The sequence below is a fragment of the Oncorhynchus gorbuscha genome, linkage group LG04 (genome assembly GCF_021184085.1).
Source record: "Oncorhynchus gorbuscha isolate QuinsamMale2020 ecotype Even-year linkage group LG04, OgorEven_v1.0, whole genome shotgun sequence".
NCBI classification, from domain to species: Eukaryota; Metazoa; Chordata; class Actinopteri; order Salmoniformes; family Salmonidae; genus Oncorhynchus; species Oncorhynchus gorbuscha.
Genome location: NC_060176.1, coordinates 81,206,356 through 81,226,908, shown reverse-complemented (window position 1 = coordinate 81,226,908; position 20,553 = coordinate 81,206,356). Strand labels below are relative to the sequence as shown.

The 20,553-nt window shown below is 47.1% G+C and overlaps 2 protein-coding genes across 4 annotated transcripts in view; one reads left to right on the top strand and one right to left on the bottom strand.

Annotated features, from left to right (window-relative positions):
* The window catches only part of LOC124034715 (cell division cycle protein 20 homolog B-like), a 55,004-nt gene extending 34,980 nt beyond the window's left edge, over positions 1-20,024 (bottom strand). Inside the window, exons 1-3 of one of the 3 annotated variants that reach the window (XM_046348198.1) lie at positions 19,858-20,024; positions 19,690-19,764; positions 7,847-8,084 (exon numbers count right to left, since the gene is read on the bottom strand). The gene's annotated coding sequence lies outside the window, so the exon portion shown is untranslated. Of the gene's footprint in view, positions 1-7,846; positions 9,243-19,689; positions 19,765-19,857 lie in introns of those variants that run through there. The other 2 variants (XM_046348200.1, XM_046348201.1) reach the window with 2 other exon arrangements.
* On the top strand, positions 7,894-9,880 carry LOC124034716 (probable glutathione peroxidase 8). Its single transcript, XM_046348202.1, has 3 exons — positions 7,894-8,688; positions 8,872-9,133; positions 9,409-9,880. Exons 1-3 carry the CDS (start codon positions 8,467-8,469, stop codon positions 9,570-9,572), a joined length of 648 nt encoding a protein of 215 aa, XP_046204158.1. The 5' UTR covers positions 7,894-8,466; the 3' UTR covers positions 9,573-9,880.
* Positions 20,025-20,553: the final 529 nt, after the last annotated feature.

The window sequence follows — 20,553 nt, the reverse complement described above, 5'->3', positions numbered from 1 at the left end:
CCAGGTAGGCTAGTTGAGAACACCTTTATTTAACCAGGTAGGCCAGTTGAAAACACCTTTATTTAACCAGGTAGGCTAGTTGAGAACATCTTTATTTAACCAGGTAGGCTAGTTGAGAACACCTTTATTTAACCAGGTAGGCTAGTTGAGAACACCTTTATTTAACCAGGTAGGCTAGTTGAGAACACCTTTATTTAACCAGGTAGGCTAGTTGAGAACACCTTTATTTCACCAGGTAGGCTAGTTGAGAACACCTTTATTTAACCAGGTAGGCCAGTTGAGAACACCTTTATTTCACCAGGTAGGCCAGTTGAGAACACCTTTATTTCACCAGGTAGGCTAGTTGAGAACACCTTTATTTAACCAGGTAGGCTAGTTGAGAACAAGGTCTCATTTACAACTGCGACCTGGCCAAGATAAAGCAAAGCAGTTCAACACATACAACGACAGAGTTACACATGGAGTAAACAATAAACAAGTCAATAACACACAATACAGAGTTACACATGGAGTAAACAAACACAGTCAATAATACAGTAGGAAAATCTATATACAGCATGTGGAAATGAGGTAGGATAAGAGAGGTCAGGCAATAAATAGGACATGGTGGCAAATGAATTACAATATAGCAGATTAACACTGGAATGGTAGGATGTGCAGAGGATGAATGTGCAAGTAGAGATACTGGGGTGGAAAGGAGCAAGATAAATAAATAAATACAGTATGGGGATGAGGTTGATTGGATGGCCTATTTACAGATGAACTATGTACAGGTGCAGTGATCTGTGAGCTGCTCTGACAGCTGGTGCTTAAAGCTAGCGCTGCTATGGTGACCAGTGTACTGAGATAAGGCAGGGCTTTACCTAGCACTTGTAGATGACCTGGAGCCAGTGGGTTTGGCGACGAGTATGAAACGAGGGCCAGCCAACGAAAGCGTACAGGTCACAGTGGTGGGTAGTATATGGGGCTTTGTTGACAAAACGGATGGCACTGTGATAGACTGCATCCAATTTGTTGAGTAGAGTGTTGGAGGCTATTTTGTAAATGACATCGCCAAAGTCGAGGGTCGGTAGGATGGTCAGTTTTACGAGGGTATGTTTGGCAGCATGAGTGAAGGATGCTTTGTTGCGAAATAGGAAGCCGATTCTAGACTTAATTTTGGAATGGAGATGTTTAATGTGAGTCTGGAAGGAGAGTTTACAGTCTAACCAGACACCTAGGTATTTGTAGTTGTCCACATATTCTAAGTCAGAACCGTCCAGAGTAGTGATGCTGGACGGGCGGGCAGGTGCGAGCAGCAATCGGTTGAAGAGCATGCATTTAGTTTTACTTGCACTTAAGAGCAGTTGGAGGCCACGGAAGGAGAGTTGTATGGCATTGAAGCTCAGCTGGAGGTTTAGTTTAGTTTATTTTATTTTTACAGGGACAGTGCACATTAATCAACGTTTCAGTAAAAGTGCCGGTTTTAGCCAGCCGGCTAATTTTCAACCGCAGTCCCTGGGCAGGTTATTAAAAACAATTACAATATAGACAATAGCACCATAGAACAAGCAAGACATAGCAACATAGGACAAGCAAGACATAGCATACAGACAGAGCAACATAGGACAAGCAAGACGTAGCATACAGACAGAGCAACATAGAACAAAAAGCAGCAAGACAAAATTCATAAAAGCAACAAAGTGTTTCCACACCTCACAAGCTACAGACAACAGACAACATGGAAAGCAACACACAGCTAGGGACCATGTTCACAAATCTGATTGACCTTTAGCCATGTCTTCAAGCATTTTGTGAAAGTGTGATAGGTGGTGCAGTTATGTGTGTCTGGTGGCAGTGTATTCCAGACATGGGAAGCTCTCACTGAGAATGCAGATTTACTAAAGGTGCTTTTCCTTAGGGGAACTATACAGTCACCTCTCATGGCAGACCTTGTGGATCTGCTGCCATATGTCTCGGTTTTCTGTTTAACAAAAATATTGAGTGGAGGGGGAGCCAGGCCATTAAGGATCTTGAATACAAGACATGCGTCGGTATATTGCACAAGATTTTCCCAACTCAAGAGCTCATTCTTTCTAAGGATGTGACAATGATGATGGCTATTGGGCTTCCTATCAAGCACTTTGAGAGCCTGTTTGTAGACAGACTGAATAGGTTTTAATGTTGTACAGCAAGCTTGGGCCCAACTAGTCAAGCAGTATGTTAAGTGGGGGAGTATCATAGATTTGAAGTACAGTTTTGCTACCTCTGTAGTCAAACAATTTCGTATAAATCGGAAATTAGCTAGATTGAATTTAGTTATTTGAATTACCTTTTTCACATGCTTTTTAAAAGAGAGGTTGGAATCAAGTATGATGCCAAGGTACTTAAAATCGGATACCACCTGGAGCTTCTCCCCTGACACATAGACATCTGGCTCAGTAGCATCTGTTGCCCTCTTTGTGAAGAACATGCAAACAGTTTTTTTTCACATTGAGATGCAAACACGAGTCACTGAGCCACTTTGTAACCTGGACCATTACAGTAGTGAGTTCTTGTGCAGCTTGTTGTTTGCTCTTTGCATGCACATATATCACTGTATCATCTGCATACATTTGAACTTCAGACCCAGTACAGACAGAAGGCAGATCATTAATGTACAGGCTGAACAGGAGGGGCCCTAGTATTGACCCTTGGGGCACGCCCACATTATAGCTACGAGTGGGCGACAGCTCATTGCTCACTCTGACACACTGAGTTCTGCCTTCAAGGTTAGTTAACACAGTGTCCAACGAAGGGCCAGATGTATACAGAATGGTGTCGTCTGCGTAGAGGTGGATCAGAGAATCACCAGCAGCAAGAGTGACATCATTGATGTATACAGAGAAGAGAGTCGGCCCGAGAATTAAACCGTGTGGCACCCCCATAGAGACTGCCAGAGGTCCAGGCCCTCCGATTTGACACACTGAACTCTATCGGAGAAGTAGTTGGTGACCCAAGCGGGGGAAAAAAATCACATTTTATTGGTCACATACACATGGTTAGCAGATGTTAATGGTCACATGGTTAGCAGATGTTATTGGTCACGTGGTTAGCAGATGTTAATGGTCACGTGGTTACCAGATGTTATTGGTCACATGGTTAGCAGATGTTATTGGTCACATGGTTAGCAGATGTTATTGGTCACGTGGTTAGCAGATGTTAATGGTCACGTGGTTAGCACATGGTTAGCAGATGTTAATGGTCACGTGGTTAGATGTTAATGGTCAGATGTTAATGGTCACGTGGTTAGCAGATGTTAATGGTCACGTGGTTAGCAGATGTTAATGGTCACGTGGTTAGCAGATGTTAATGCGAGTGTAGCGAAATGCTTGTGCTTCTAGTTCCGACAATGCAGTAATAACCAACGAGTAATCTAGCTAACAATTACAAAACTACTACCTTATACACACAAGTGTAAAGGGATAAAGAATATGTACATAAAGATATATGAATGAGTGATGGTACAGAGCGGCATAGGCATGATACAGTAGATGGTATCGATTACAGTATATGCATATGAGATGAGTATGTAAACAAAGTGGCATAGTTCAAAGTGGCTGGTGATACATGTATTACATAAGATGCAGTAGATGATATAGAGTACAGTATATACGTATGCATATGAGATGAATAATGTAGGGTAAGTAACATTATATAAGGTAGCATTGTTTAAAGTGGCTAGTGATATATTTACATCATTTCCCATCAATTCCCATTATTAAAGTGGCTGGAGTTGAGTCAGTGTGTTGGCAGCAGCCACTCAATGTTAGTGGTGGCTGTTTAACAGTCTGATTGCCTTGAGATAGAAGCTGTTTTTCAGTCTCTCGGTCCCAGCTTTGATGCACCTGTACTGACCTCGCCTTCTGGATGATAGCGGGGTGAACAGGAAGTGGCTCCTGTGGTTGTTGTCCTTGATGATCTTTATTGCCTTCCTGTGACATCGGGTGGTGTAGGTGTCCTGGAGGGTAGGTAGTTTGCCCCCGGTGATGCGTTGTGCAGACCTCACTACCCTCTAGAGAGCCTTACGGTTGTGGGCGGAGCAGTTGCCGTACCAGGCGGTGATACAGCCCGACAGGATGCTCTCGATTGTGCATCTGTAGAAGTTTGTGAGTGCTTTTGGTGACAAGCCAAATTTCTTCAGCCTCCTGAGGTTGAAGAGGCGCTGCTACGCCTTTTCACAATGCTGTCTGTGTGGGTGGACCAATTCAGTTTGTCTGTGATGTGTACGCCGAGGAACTTAAAACTTACTACCCTCTCCACTACTGTTCCATCGATGTGGATAGGGGGGTGTTCCCTCTGCTGTTTCCTGAAGTCCACAATCATCTCCTTAGTTTCATTGACGTTGAGTGTGAGGTTATTTTCCTGACACCACACTCCGAGGGCCCTCACCTCCTCCCTGTAGGCGAGGCAATCATTTGAGAAACCAAGGCTGTCGAGTCTGCCAATAAGAATGTTGTGATTGACAGAGTCGAAAGACTTAGCCAGGTCGATGAATACGGCTGCACAGCAATGCGGTTATGATATCGTTTAGGACCTTGTATGTGGCTGAGGTGCACTCATGACCAGCTCTGAAACCAGATTGCATAGTGGAGAAGGTACGGTGAGATTCGAAATGGTCTGTAATCTGTTTGTTAACTTGGCTTTTGAAGACCTTAGAAAGGCTGGGTAGGATATATATAGGTCTGTAGCAGTTTGGGTCTAGAGTGTCTCCCCCTTTGAAGAGGGGGATGACCGCGGCGGCTTTCCAATCTTTGGGAATCTCAGACAATATGAAAGAGAGGTTGGACAGGCTAGTAATAGGGGTTGCTATAATTTTAGAAAGAAAGGGTCCAGATTGTCTAGCCCGGCTGATTTGTAGGGGTCCAATCAATGTGGCAGTGATTGCTGAGATCTTGGTTGAAAACAGCAGAGGTGTATTTGGGAGAGCGAGTTAGTTAGGATGATAACTATGAGGGTGTGGATTTACGGATTTGGGGTTGTACCTGGTAGGTTCATAGATCAATGTGAGATTGAGGGCATCAAACTAAGATTGTAGGATGGCCGGGGTGTTAAGCATATCCCAGTTTAGGTCACCTAGCAGCACGAGCTCAGAAGATAGATGGGGGCAATCAATTCACATATGGTGTCCAGGGCAATGCTGGGGGCAGAGGGTGGTGTATAGCAAGTGGCAATGATGAGAAACTTGTTTCTGGAAAGGTGCATTTTTAGAAGTAGAAGCTCAAATTGTTTTGGTACAGACCTGAATAGTAAGATAGCCTGCAGAGTTTTATCTCTGCAGTAGATTGCAACACCGCCCCCTCTGGCAGTTCTATCTTGGCGGGAAATGTTGTAGTTAGGAATGGAAATTTCAGGGTTTTTGATGGTCTTCCTAAGCCAGGATTCAGACACGGCTAAGACATCCGGGTTGGCAGAGTGTGCTGAAGCAGTGAATAAAGCAAACTTAGGGAGGAGGCTTCTAATGTTAACATGCATAAAACCAAGGCTTTTACGGTTATATAAGTCAACAAATGAGAGCACCTGGGGAGTAGGAGTGGAGCAAGGCACTGCAGGGCCTGGATTAACCTCTACATCACCAGAGGAACAGAGGAGATGTAGGATAAGGGTACGGCTAAAGACTATCAGAACTGGTCATCTAGTACGTTCAGAACAGAGAGTAAAGGGAGCAGGTTTCTGGGCACGATAGCATAGATTCAAGATATAATGTACAGACAAAGGAATGGTAGGAAGAGAGTACATGGAGGTGAACCAAGTCATTGAGTAATGATGAGAGAGTCTCTAGAGATGTTTAAACCAGATGATGTCATTGCATATGTGAGAGGTGGAACAACATGGTTGGTTAAGGCATATTGAGCAGGGCTAGAGGCTCTACAGTGAAATAAGAGAGTAATCACTAACCTTGACAGTAATGGACAATGCATATTGATATTAGGGAGAGGAATGCATAGCCAAGTGATCGTATGGGTCCAGTGAGTGGTTGGGCTGGCTGGGGACACAGCGATTCAGACAGTTAGCAGGCCGGGGATAGCAAGCTAGCATAAGGGCCTTAGATGGAAGTCGCAATGAAGGAAAGTCTGTTTTTGCCTCCTCTGCGGTGACGTCGATAGACCAGTCGTAGAATTAGTAGGGTTCCAAGTAGCAGAGGGGTCCAAATCCAATTGGCAAAATGGGTATAGTGGTCCAAGAAACTGGCCGGTGGATCAGTTAACAGTCCAATATTCTTTAGATAGCTAGCAGGCCGTGGTTAGCAGAATGGGCCTTCGGGGGACGTTGCACCTGAGGGGCCTGTTGGGATCCTCGGGCAGATTATGTCGGTATTCCAGTCGTGAACGAACTGGCGAGAGCTTTCCGAGCTTAAGGTTAGCTGATGACCGCTAGCAGTGGTTAGCTGACTGATAGCAAGTAGCTAGTTAGCTAGCTAGCTTCAGTTGAGGTATTCCAGTTCGGAGGTAAATAGAAATACTTTAGGAGACAAAACAGATCCACTCCACATTGGGTGAGGCGGGTTGAAGGAGAGTATTTTGAAGTTGAGGTTTAGGAAAAATATTAAAAAGAACGCGAAGAAAAAGATATATACACATGGGACGAAACGAGATAAAGACGACTGACTGCTACGCCATCTTGGATTGCATTAACCATATATCGAAGGCGTAATTGGCCTGTGATGATCTGTAGGGCCGTGGTCATTGACTATCCGCTCCAAGCCGCGCTCTGCGGTAATCCCTACAAACAATAACAGATGGCCCGCTCCCCCGGGCACAGATAGTTCAGATGAATGGTAACAGATTCGGTGGATTTACGTGGATTCATGGACGCACAACTTCTGGATCAGACGAGAAGTTAAGGAAGAGAAAGCAGCGAGATCGGGCGATTGAGATTTCCTCCTTTTAGGGAGTTGAGATCTGTCGGACATTTCCAACTGACCTAATTAAGGCGCACCTGGCCCAGCTAAGTAAATGGCAATGCATTAAAGGATTATTCCACCAACTCCATGGGCCTTTTCTACAGTCAGCTTGCATCATGTATAAACGCAACATGAAACAATTTCAAAGATTTTCATAAGGAAATCAGTTAATTTATATAAATAAATTAATTTTGCTATAATCTATGGGATGCAGCCATAGGTGGTCCCTGGAAGTGCATAGGCCCACCCACTGGGGAGCCAGACCCAGCCACTGGGGAGCCAGGCCCAGCCACTGGGGAGCCAGGCCCAGCCACTGGCGAGCCAGGCCCAGCCACTGGGGAGCCAGGCCCAGCCACTGGGGAGCCAGGCCCAGCCACTGGGGAGCCAGGCCCAGCCACTGGGAGCCAGGCCCAGCCACTGGGGAGCCAGGCCCAGCCAATCAGAATAAGTTTTTCCCCACAAAAAGACTTTACAGACAGAAATACTCCTCAGCACCCCCCAGCACAAGGTGCACCTGTGTAATGATCATGCTGTTTAATCAGCTTCTTTGTATGCCACACCTGTCAGGTGGATTATCTTGGTAAAGGTGAAATGCTCACTGACAGGGATATAAACACATTTTGTGCACAAAACTTGAGATATATATTTTTTTGTGCGTATGGAACATTTCTTATGAAACAGGACACTTTACATGTATATTTTTGTTCAGTGTATGTCTGTGTACCTTTACAGTCATTGGTGCTTACAATAACAGGAAATAAGAGGGGTGCCCTTTTCACATAAACAACATTGTGTATATTTGTGGCTGTTTTAAAACATAGAAGTAGACCTCGTAGAGTTAACTGTTAAACCTTACCTGTAGTAGGCTACTTATATTATAAGAAGAAAAAAAAAACATTAATTCCTTCATTCATTCATTCAAACCTTGAAGGCTTGTCTTTGTGCTCTGCTCTTGTGTCAGTTTTGTTCTCGCTGCGCCCCCTGTCGGTGAATCCAGAGACAGTCTCTGACAGACCGTGTCGACCTCTCGGCAGGGGGAATGGCGCCCCCTGGCGACCATTGGGCTACTGGCTAAAGGCTGCTCTGCGCTCAGCCGCCTGGTCACCATCCGACTCTTGAAGCGCTTGTACGATGATGAGAGATGAGGCGCCTCGGTGCTTGTCTAAAAAAAAAGAGGAAAATAGACTTGACATTATAATAATGGCTGATAAAACACGAGTTATTACCTGTAACAAATAGGATCAAGTGGATCCCTATATTCACATCTTACGCAATTTTAAAAAAGTAGACTACCGTAAAACATTCCAGATTTAAAGATTTTGCCCGAGATGTAGGCCTAGAAAATAATAAATCAGAGTGTTGATAAATCGACATAAAAACTAAATGCCTATAGTGAAATTTGATGCCTAACACAGAACAGACCTCCTCCAAAGCCCGTTGGCTCCTCACTTCGCTATGCGCCCGTCCAGCCAGCCAGACTCAACCTAAGCAGCGGTTCACTAACTCCTTCCCCCGCCCCAAGATCTCATTGTTCCCCCTCCAAGATGGAGGCGCTGGAGGTTTTGGGGGGCTACCCGACCAAGCCCTCGAACCCTCGATCACGAATGGTCAGGGTTCTACTGAGTATGACTGTTGTTATGGGATGTTTATTAACACTACATAGTTTTCTCAAAATCACTAAGTCGCGGAAGCCGCAAGATTTCTACTCTTTTGAGGTGAAGGACGCCAAAGGGAGAAGCGTTTCTCTGGAGAGATACAGAGGCAAAGTAAGTTCACATCAGAAAACCTCCGCTAGTAAACTAACTGAACTCAGTGTAGGCGTACTGCTGAAGTCACTACTTTTTTCTAAAATGTTGATAACTGGTTTCTGCGATTTAGCACGTTTCCCCCCAAAAGTATGGTATTTAGACCTAATATTTACAATCCTCTGCTTTTCTTCATGCGCGCAGGCGTCTCTGGTTGTCAACGTGGCGAGCCACAGCGAACACACAGAGAATAACTATCGCTCTCTGCAAGAGCTGCACCGGGAACTGGGGACGTCCCATTTCAACGTGCTGGCTTTTCCCTGCGGCCAGTTCGGGGAGACCGAGATGGGGACCAGCCGGGACATCGAGGCCAACGCCAAGAACACCCATGGCGTCACCTTCCCTATTTTCAGTAAGATCAAAATCATGGGATCGGAGGCGGAGCCAGCTTTCAAATTCATAACAGGTAAGACACAGTAGACTTTATCATTAAAACGGAGATCTAATCAATATAGTTTAGGACAAGAAGAACAAGGACAAGAAGGACAAGAAGAACAAAGCTTAGCCTATAGGCCTTTACAGCCTTATCTTTTGTATATATAAAATTAGTATTTTCTATTATATTCAAGATCATGTTTTTCATGGACACTGTGGGTGTAAGAGGAATTGTAGTTATTGGCAACACAACACCAACACAGAACATTAGGCCTGATAAATGTTTGTTTCCATTTCACCATACAGATTCTGCAAAAAAGATTCCGAAGTGGAACTTCTGGAAGTTCCTGGTGAACCCTGAGGGCCAGGTGGTGAGGTACTGGAAGGCAGAGGAGCCGGTCGACAGCGTTCGTCAGGAGGCCACGGCCATGGTGCGCGAGATCATTCTGAAGAAAAGGGCAGAGCTCTAACAGCGTGGAACTTGTCAAGACAGGAGTGACTACACCTCTGAGTTCAATTGAACGTTCCTGGGTTACTGTGCGACGGACGAACATTTCAACACACTTTATTATGATTTGACCACTTTGACAAACTTTGCAGAAGATCATGCTCATTGCACTGTAGGTGGGTTTAGAATTTTACTGGATGGCAACAGGACTAGAATAAGTGTGTGTGTGTGTGTGTGTGTGTGTGTGTGTGTGTGTGTGTGTGTGTGTGTGTGTGTGTGTGTGTGTGTGTGTGTGTGTGTGTGTGTGTGTGTGTGTGTGTGTGTGTGTGTGTGTGTGTGTGTGTGTGTGTGTGTGTGTGTGTGTGTGTGTGTGTGTGTGTGTGTGTGTGTGTGTGTGTGTGTGTGTGTGTGTGTGTGTGTGTGTGTGTGTGTGTGTGTGTGTAATATAGATTTTCTTTGTGTCAGTACTCTCTGGTAGCTGCATGTACACATGGCCATCTTGTTTGTCTTGTTCTGAGATAGATTAAAGACTGTTATGTTTATCAATGTTTAAATCAAAGTCTATTTGTCACATGCACCGAATTCAACAGTGAAATGCTTACTTCCAGGTTCTAACCAATAGTGCAAAAAAAGGTATTAGGTGAACAATAGGTAAGTAAAGATATAAAACAACAGTAAAAATACAGGCTATATACAGTAGAGGCTATATACAGTAGAGAGGCTATATACATTAGAAAGGCTCTATACAGTAGAGAGGTTCTATACATTAGAGAGGTTATATACAGTAGATTGGTTATATACAGTAGAGAGGTTATATACAGTAGAGAGGTTATATAGAGTAGAGAGGTTATATAGAGTAGAGAGGTTATATAGAGTAGAGAGGTTATATAGAGTAGAGAGGTTATATAGAGTAGAGAGGTTATATAGAGTAGAGAGGTTATATAGAGTAGAGAGGTTATATAGAGTAGAGAGGTTATATAGAGTAGAGAGGTTATATAGAGTAGAGAGGTTATATAGAGTAGAGAGGTTATATACAGTAGAGAGGCTATATACAGTAGAGTGGCTATATACAGTAGAGTGGCTATATACAGTAGAGTGGCTATATACAGTAGAGTGGCTATATACAGTAGAGTGGCTATATACAGTAGAGTGGCTATATACAGTAGAGTGGCTATATACAGTAGAGAGGCTACATATACAGTAGACAGGCTATATACAGTAGAGAGGCTACATACAGACACAGGTTAGTCAGGCTGATTGAGGTAGTATGTACATACAGACACCAGTTAGTCAGGCTGATTGAGGTAGTATGTACATACAGACACCGGTTAGTCAGGCTGATTGAGGTAGTATGTACATACAGACACCGGTTAGTCAGGCTGATTGAGGTAGTATGTACATGCAGACACCGGTTAGTCAGGCTGATTGAGGTAGTATGTACATGCAGACACCGGTTAGTCAGGCTGATTGAGGTAGTATGTACATGCAGACACCGGTTAGTCAGGCTGATTGAGGTAGTATGTACATGCAGACACCGGTTAGTCAGGCTGATTGAGGTAGTATGTACATGCAGACACCGGTTAGTCAGGCTGATTGAGGTAGTATGTACATGCAGACACCGGTTAGTCAGGCTGATTGAGGTAGTATGTACATGCAGACACCAGTTAGTCAGGCTGATTGAGGTAGTATGTACATGTTTAATGTAGTACAATCATAAAATAAACTGTTACTGTAGAAGTTCAAGTAATCAACTTAAAGGGACCTTGTTTCATTGATTCATAGAAGGAATAGTATTTTACACGTTTGATACAATGTTTCCAATGTTGACCTTAAAGAATCCTATTCGTGATATGGAAGTCTGTGTAACTGCTGAACTCAAAACATTGTGACACGGATTCTATCTCCTCCTTTAAAAAATAAATATATATTTAACTTGTCAGTTAATAAGAACAAATTCTTATTTACAATGACGGTCTACCCTAACCAAAGCCAGATGACACTGGGCCGATAGTGCACTGCCCTATGGGACTCACAGCCAGATGACACTGGGCCGATAGTGCACTGCCCTATGGGACTCACAGCCAGATGACACTGGGCCGATAGTGCACTGCCCTATGGGACTCACAGCCAGATGACACTGGGCCGATAGTGCACTGCCCTATGGGACTCACAGCCAGATGACACTGGGCCGATAGTGCACTGCCCTATGGGACTCACAGCCAGATGACACTGGGCCGATAGTGCACTGCCCTATGGGACTCACAGCCAGATGACACTGGGCCGATAGTGCACTGCCCTATGGGACTCACAGCCAGATGACACTGGGCCGATAGTGCACTGCCCTATGGGACTCACAGCCAGATGACACTGGGCCGATAGTGCACTGCCCTATGGGACTCACAGCCAGATGACACTGGGCCGATAGTGCACTGCCCACTATGGGACTCACAGCCAGATGACACTGGGCCGATAGTGCACTGCCCTATGGGACTCACAGCCAGATGACACTGGGCCGATAGTGCACTGCCCTATGGGACTCACAGCCAGATGACACTGGGCCGATAGTGCACTGCCCTATGGGACTCACAGCCAGATGACACTGGGCCGATAGTGCACTGCCCTATGGGACTCACAGCCAGATGACACTGGGCCGATAGTGCACTGCCCTATGGGACTCACAGCCAGATGACACTGGGCCGATAGTGCACTGCCCTATGGGACTCACAGCCAGATGACACTGGGCCGATAGTGCACTGCCCTATGGGACTCACAGCCAGATGACACTGGGCCGATAGTGCACTGCCCTATGGGACTCACAGCCAGATGACACTGGGCCGATAGTGCACTGCCCTATGGGACTCACAGCCAGATGACACTGGGCCGATAGTGCACTGCCCTATGGGACTCACAGCCAGATGACACTGGGCCGATAGTGCACTGCCCTATGGGACTGGGCACAGCCAGGACTGACACTGGGCCGATAGTGCACTGCCCTATGGGACTCACAGCCAGATGACACTGGGCCGATAGTGCACTGCCCTATGGGACTCACAGCCAGATGACACTGGGCCGATAGTGCACTGCCCACTATAGGGCCCTACTCACAGCCAGATGACACTGGGCCGATAGTGCACTGCCCTATGGGACTCACAGCCAGATGACACTGGGCCGATAGTGCACTGCCCTATGGGACTCACAGCCAGATGACACTGGGACTCACAGCCAGATGACCCTGTGCACTGCCCTATGGGACTCACAGCCAGATGACCCTGGGCCGATAGTGCACTGCCCTATGGGACTCACAGCCAGATGACCCTGGGCCGATAGTGCACTGCCCTATGGGACTCACAGCCAGATGACCCTGGGCCGATAGTGCACTGCCCTATGGGACTCACAGCCAGATGACCCTGGGCCGATAGTGCACTGCCCTATGGGACTCACAGCCAGATGACACTGGGCCGATAGTGCACTGCCCTATGGGACTCACAGCCAGATGACACTGGGCCGATAGTGCACTGCCCTATGGGACTCACAGCCAGATGACACTGGGCCGATAGTGCACTGCCCTATGGGACTCACAGCCAGATGACACTGGGCCGATAGTGCACTGCCCTATGGGACTCACAGCCAGATGACACTGGGCCGATAGTGCACTGCCCTATGGGACTCACAGCCAGATGACACTGGGCCGATAGTGCACTGCCCTATGGGACTCACAGCCAGATGACACTGGGCCGATAGTGCACTGCCCTATGGGACTCACAGCCAGATGACACTGGGCCGATAGTGCACTGCCCTATGGGACTCACAGCCAGATGACACTGGGCCGATAGTGCACTGCCCTATGGGACTCACAGCCAGATGACACTGGGCCGATAGTGCACTGCCCTATGGGACTCACAGCCAGATGACACTGGGCCGATAGTGCACTGCCCTATGGGACTCACAGCCAGATACAGTCTTGAACAGAGATACAGTGCCTTAGACCGCTGCGCCACTCGGGAGCCTCCTATCTCCTCACCTTCACAACCATGTTGGAGAAGGACCACGGTCCAACGTCCCGTCGAGCAGGACTTCTTCACCAATGAGTTTTTGAGAAGGAGATGAGAAGAGGCAACAAATCAGTTAAAGATGAGTTGAGAAAGAGGCCATAGAGATGTATAATTGAGGGCTTTCACCATTTTAAAGTAGACATCTGGGTGGGACTTCCTATGGGTTAAGGAAGGTTTACATGACTCAAACGGGTCAACCAACCGGGTCATCAGGAGGGATCAGCCAACCGGGTCATCAGGAGGGATCAACCAACCAGGTCATCAGGAGGGATCAGCCAACCGGGTCATCAGGAGGGATCAGCCAACCGGGTCATCAGGAGGGATCAGCCAACCGGGTCATCAGGAGGGATCAACCAACAGGGTCATCAGGAGGGATCATCCAACCAGGTCATCAGGAGGGATCAGCCAACCAGGTCATCAGGAGGGATCAACCAACCGGTTCATCAGGAGGGATCAGCCAACCGGGTCATCAGGAGAGATCAACCAACCGGGTCATCAGGAGGGATCAACCAACCGGGTCATCAGGAGGGATCAACCAACCGGGTCATCAGGAGAGATCAACCAACCGGGTCATCAGGAGGGATCAACCAACCGGGTCATCAGGAGGGATCAACCAACCGGGTCATCAGGAGGGATCAACCAACCGGGTCATCAGGAGGGATCAACCAACCGGGTCATCAGGAGGGATCAACCAACCGGGTCATCAGGAGGGATCAACCAACCGGGTCATCAGGAGAGATCAACCAACCGGGTCATCAGGAGAGATCAACCAACCGGGTCATCAGGAGGGATCAACCAACCGGGTCATCAGGAGGGATCAACCAACCGGGTCATCAGGAGGGATCAACCAACCAGGTCAACCAATGAAGTATACTTGTGAAGAAGAAAATGTACTACTTCGTTTCCATTTAGAGGATGATCGATGGAGATCTCCATGGTGCTGCCCATGCACCTCACAGACGCCATAATGAGACAGAGATGTCTATCCAAGTCAATGGAACATACTCGGGGTGGCAGCGTAGCCTAGTGGTTAGAGTGTAGGGGGGCAGGTAGCCTAGTGGTTAGAGTGTAGAGGAGGCAGGGTAGCCTAGTGGTTAGAGTGTAGAGGAGGCAGGGTAGCCTAGTGGTTAGAGTGTAGAGGAGGCAGGTAGCCTAGTGGTTAGAGTGTAGAGGAGGCAGGTAGCCTAGTGGTTAGAGTGTAGAGGAGGCAGGGTAGCCTAGTGGTTAGAGTGTAGAGGAGGCAGGTAGCCTAGTGGTTAGAGTGTAGAGGAGGCAGGGTAGCCTAGTGGTTAGAGTGTAGAGGAGGCAGGGTAGCCTAGTGGTTAGAGTGTAGAGGAGGCAGGTAGCCTAGTGGTTAGAGTGTATAGGTGGCAGGGTAGCCTAGTGGTTAGAGTGTAGAGGAGGCAGGGTAGCCTAGTGGTTAGAGTGTAGAGGAGGCAGGTAGCCTAGTGGTTAGAGTGTAGAGGTGGCAGGGTAGCCTAGTGGTTAGAGTGTAGAGGAGGCAGGTAGCCTAGTGGTTAGAGTGTAGAGGAGGCAGGTAGCCTAGTGGTTAGAGTGTAGAGGTGGCAGGGTAGCCTAGTGGTTAGAGTGTAGAGGCGGCAGCGTAGCCTAGTGGTTAGAGTGTAGAGGCGGCAGGGTAGCCTAGTGGTTAGAGTGTAGAGGCGGCAGCGTAGCCTAGTGGTTAGAGTGTAGAGGCGGCAGGGTAGCCTAGTGGTTAGAGTGTAGAGGCGGCAGCGTAGCCTAGTGGTTAGAGTGTAGAGGCGGCAGGGTAGCCTAGTGGTTAGAGTGTAGAGGCGGCAGGGTAGCCTAGTGGTTAGAGTGTAGAGGCGGCAGGGTAGCCTAGTGGTTAGAGTGTAGAGGCGGCAGGGTAGCCTAGTGGTTAGAGTGTAGAGGAGGCAGGGTAGCCTAGTGGTTAGAGTGTAGAGGCGGCAGCGTAGCCTAGTGGTTAGAGTGTAGAGGTGGCAGGGTAGCCTAGTGGTTAGAGCGTTGGACTAGTAACCGGAAGGTTGCGAGTTCAAACCCCCGAGCTGACAAGGTACAAATCTGTCGTTCTGCCCCCGAACAGGCATTTAACCCACTGTTCCCAGGCCGTCATTGAAAATAAGAATGTGTTCTTAACTGACTTGCCTGGTTAAATAAAGGTAAAATAAAATAAATAAATAAAAATCTGGTTGATGATCTCTGCTGTGATGTACGGCCATTAGAGATGGTGATATCCAATGACCAGTGATGGTTTACATGGACAGCTAGAGGGCAGCAGCATGTAAGCTGGTAAAACAAACCAATCAGCTAACAAGACACTGCCTCCCAGCCGCCCAATCGGAACAGAAGAGAAAGCAGGGGCGGCCAACCCTCTTCCCGGAGAGCCACTAGGGCTCCAGCCCTGCTCTAACACACCTTATGCAGCGAATCAAAGTAACAGAGAGAAGCAGATGAGTAGAATGGTAGAATTAGGTGTGTTAGTGCAGGGTTGGAACAAAAAGAAAAGTCTGTATGCAGCATTCCCGCCCAGGTGGGTTAAATCCTTGGCGGGTGGAGGCGGAGTTTTGGGTGAGAGGTTAGGGAGCAACTGTAGAGTGAGCTGACAAATGAGAAAACAGTCAGCTAACGTTACACTGCCTACTAACCAATCACGTTACATTACGCTGCTTACTAACCAATCACATGTTGAACAACTCTCAACCTTATCAAATCACAGAAGTCAACCGACATTACACTGTCTACTAACCAATCACGTTACATTACACTGCCTACTAACCAATCACGTTACATTACACTGCCTACTAACCAATCACGTTACATTACACTGCCTACTAACCAATCACGTTACATTACACTGCCTACTAACCAATCACGTTACATTACGCTGCTTACTAACTAATCACATGTTGAACAACTCTCAACCTTATCAAATCACAGAAGTCAACCAACATTACACTGCCTACTAACCAATCACGTTACATTACACTGTCTACTAACCAATCATGTTACATTACACTGCCTACTAACCAATCACGTTACATTACACTGTCTACTGACCAATCACGTTACATTACACTGTCTACTAACCAATCACGTTACATTACACTGCCTACTAACCAATCATGTTACATTACACTGCCTACTGACCAATCACGTTACATTACACTGCCTACTAACCAATCATGTTACATTACACTGCCTACTGACCAATCACGTTACATTACACTGTCTACTAACCAATCACGTTACATTACACTGTCTACTGACCAATCACGTTACATTACACTGTCTACTAACCAATCACGTTACATTACACTGTCTACTAACCAATCACATTACATTACACTGTCTACTAACCAATCACATTACATTACACTGCCTACTAACCAATCACATTACATTACACTGTCTACTAACCAATCACGTTACATTACACTGCCTACTAACCAATCATGTTACATTACACTGCCTACTAACCAATCACATTACATTACACTGCCTACTAACCAATCACATTACATTACACTGCCTACTAAACCAAATGCGAATTATATAATACACACACAAAAAAAGGTGCTATCTAGAACCTAAAAGGGTTATTTGGCTGTTCCCCTTTGAAGAACCCTTATTGGTTCCAGATAAAGAAGGCCCTTTTGGGTTCCATGTATATGTAGAACCCTTTTCACAGAGGGTTATGGAACCCAAAGGGGTTCTACCTGGAACCAATAAGGGTTCTCCTTTCGGGACAGCCAAAGAAACCTTTTGGAACCCTTTCTTTCAAAGAGTGTACTAAAAACCAAGCCCATTTCACCACTATCTCATTACTGATTACATCCTTCTGATTACATACCTTCTGCCCATTCATTGATGAATTCAGCCCAACACCTTGTAATAAAAGGGAAGAGTGTTTGACTTTCAAGGCTACTTGTGTTTCTGTCTCTGCCAGCTGCTTCTTTGTCATCTGCTGCCCACTCAAATCAGCTTTCACCACCAGACCCCGCCCAGCCCACAGGAGGACTTCCATCTGTGTTACCAGACCCCGCCCAGCCCACAGGAGGACTTCAATCTGTGTTACCAGATCCAGCCCACAGGAGGACTTCAATCTGTGTTACCAGACCCCGCCCAGCCCACAGGAGGACTTCAATCTGTGTTACCAGACCCAGCCCACAGGAGGACTTCAATCTGTGTTACCAGACCCCGCCCACAGGAGGACTTCAATCTCTGTTACCAGACCCCGCCCACAGGAGGACTTCAATCTGTGTTACCAGACCCAGCCCACAGGAGGACTTCAATCTGTGTTACCAGACCCAGCCCACAGGAGGACTTCCATCTGTGTTACCAGACCCCGCCCACAGGAGGACTTCAAAGCTGTGTTACCAGACCCCTCCCAGCCCACAGGAGGACTTCAATCTGTGTTACCAGACCCCACCCACAGGAGGACTTCCATTTGTGTTACCAGACCCCACCCACAGGAGGACTTCTATCTGTGTTACCAGACCCCACCCACAGGAGGACTTCAATCTGTGTTGCCAGACCCCGCCCAGCCCACAGGAGGACTTCAATCTGTGTTACCAGACCCAGCCCACAGGAGGACTTCAATCTGTGTTACCAGACCCAGCCCACAGGAGGACTTCCATCTGTGTTACCAGACCCAGCCCACAGGAGGACTTCAATCTGTGTTACCAGACCCCGCCCACAGGAGGACTACAAAGCTGTGTTACCAGACCCAGCCCACAGGAGGACTTCAATCTGTGTTACCAGACCCAGCCCACAGGAGGACTTCAATCTGTGTTACCAGACCCAGCCCACAGGAGGACTTCAATCTGTGTTACCAGACCCAGCCCACAGGAGGACTTCCATCTGTGTTACCAGACCCCGCCCACAGGAGGACTTCAATCTGTGTTACCAGACCCCGCCCAGCCCACAGGAGGACTTCAATCTGTGTTACCAGACCCCGCCCAGCCCACAGGAGGACTTCAATCTGTGTTACCAGACCCCGCCCACAGGAGGACTTCAAATCTGTGCTACCACCTAAACTGGCATTTGTGTTAGTCTGAGAAACAAATTATTTTTTTGTTTTATTAAATCAAATAGGTGCAATAGCTGTTTTAAGGTGCATGTCTGTCTGTCTGTCTGTCTCTGTGTCTGCCTGTCGGTCTGCCTGTCTCTGTGTCTGTCTGCCTATCTGTCTGTCTCTGTGTCTGCCTGTCAGTCTGTCTGTCTCTGTGTCTGCCTGTCGGTCTGTCTGTCTCTGTGTCTGCCTGTCGGTCTGTCTGTCTCTGTGTCTGCCTGTCGGTCTGCCTGTCTCTGTGTCTGCCTGTCGGTCTGTCTGTCTCTGTGTCTGCCTGTCGGTCTGCCTGTCTGTGTCTGCTGTGTCTGTCTGTCTCTGTGTCTGCCTGTCGGTCTGTCTGTCTCTGTGTCTGCCTGTCGGTCTGTCTGTCTCTGTGTCTGCCTGTCGGTCTGTCTGTCTCTGTGTCTGCCTGTCGGTCTGTCTGTCTCTGTGTCTGCCTGTCGGTCTGTCTGTCTCTGTGTCTGCCTGTCGGTCTGTCTGTCTCTGTGTCTGTCTGTCTGTTAAAGGTGAGGAGGGGGGGGGCACTGCTTCAGACAGCAGCAGTGAGGAGTGTAGCTGACAGCGGTCAATCACATTAGCACAGCTAGCAGCGGTACACTGCCACACTGACACCATCCTCTCCTCCCCTCTCTGCTTTTCTGTTCTCCTCTCCTCGCCTCTCCTCTCCTCTCCTCTCCTCTCCTCTCCTCTCCTCTCCTCTCCTCCTCTCCTCTCCTCTCCTCTCCTCTCCTCTCCTCTCCTCTCCTCTCCTCTGTTCGCCTCCTCTCCTCTCCTCTCCTCTCCTCTCCTCTCCTCTCCTCTCCTCTCCTCTCCTCTCCTCTCCTCTCCTCTCCTCTCCTCTCCTCTCCTCTCCTCTCCTCTCCTCTCCCCCTTTCATGTCTTCTTCTCCTCTCCTTTCCTGTCCACTGATATGTTTAACAAACTGGTTTAACTATTATTTACTCCGGGTCTTCTTCATTGTATTGTGGCACAATCAACGTATATGTGTGTTATTACTAGCCTACGTTATAAAATGATTGATATCACCACCTTACCTTTTGTGATGTAGGAACGGAACAATGTCTCCTCTTCGTCCTGAAATCCACCAGCAGCCTCCTCGTGATGTTCTCCTGACCGGTAGAATAAAAATTTAAAAACAGTTTACAATCGGCTTTTCGCCTCACAATTACGCACTACACAACAGTAGGTGGACCTAAACCTACCCAAAGCACCGTGTCCTCGGTTTTCACTTTAAAACGCGAATATCTATTCAACTTCCAGTCCATGTTAGCTTAACAATATAAAATCTCTTGCGAACTTTACTGTCTGACAGTAGTAGCCTAACTTGTTACCCTTTCAGTCCACTGTGGCTGAATGTGCACCTGTTATTTTGCCTGTGCTCCGTCGTTCCTAAATACGCGCAGGGGCGGATGCCGGAGCGGGAAGTCTGTTCCTCGGCTCGCCATTGGTGGATAGGGAGGTGAACCCCGTCACTAGCAGGGTTTCCCCTCTGTAGAGGCGTCCTAGTTTCCCTGGAAACCGACATGAAGTGCCACAGTGAAACAATATCTAATCTAAAGAGTCAACAGAGCGCAACGCGGCAAAGTTTTAAAGGTCTTGGCGCGGTTATAAGAGAATAGCGTGTAATTTATTTTTAAACTGTCAGCATTATCAGTGGTTAATTAAAATACAATCGAACATTGTCTTGCAATTCTGTAGGGTCCTAATTTATTTTTGGACATTCCTTCATGCTTTATTGTAGACTAGCTCACTCACACACACACACACACACATTTCGATCCCAAAATATTTTTTCTAGAAAGTGATAAAGCAGTCTATAGAAGGCCTACATTAAATAATGTAACTCATGATATAGAAGACATAGACTTAAAATAGACAATAGCCTGTTATTGTTATTA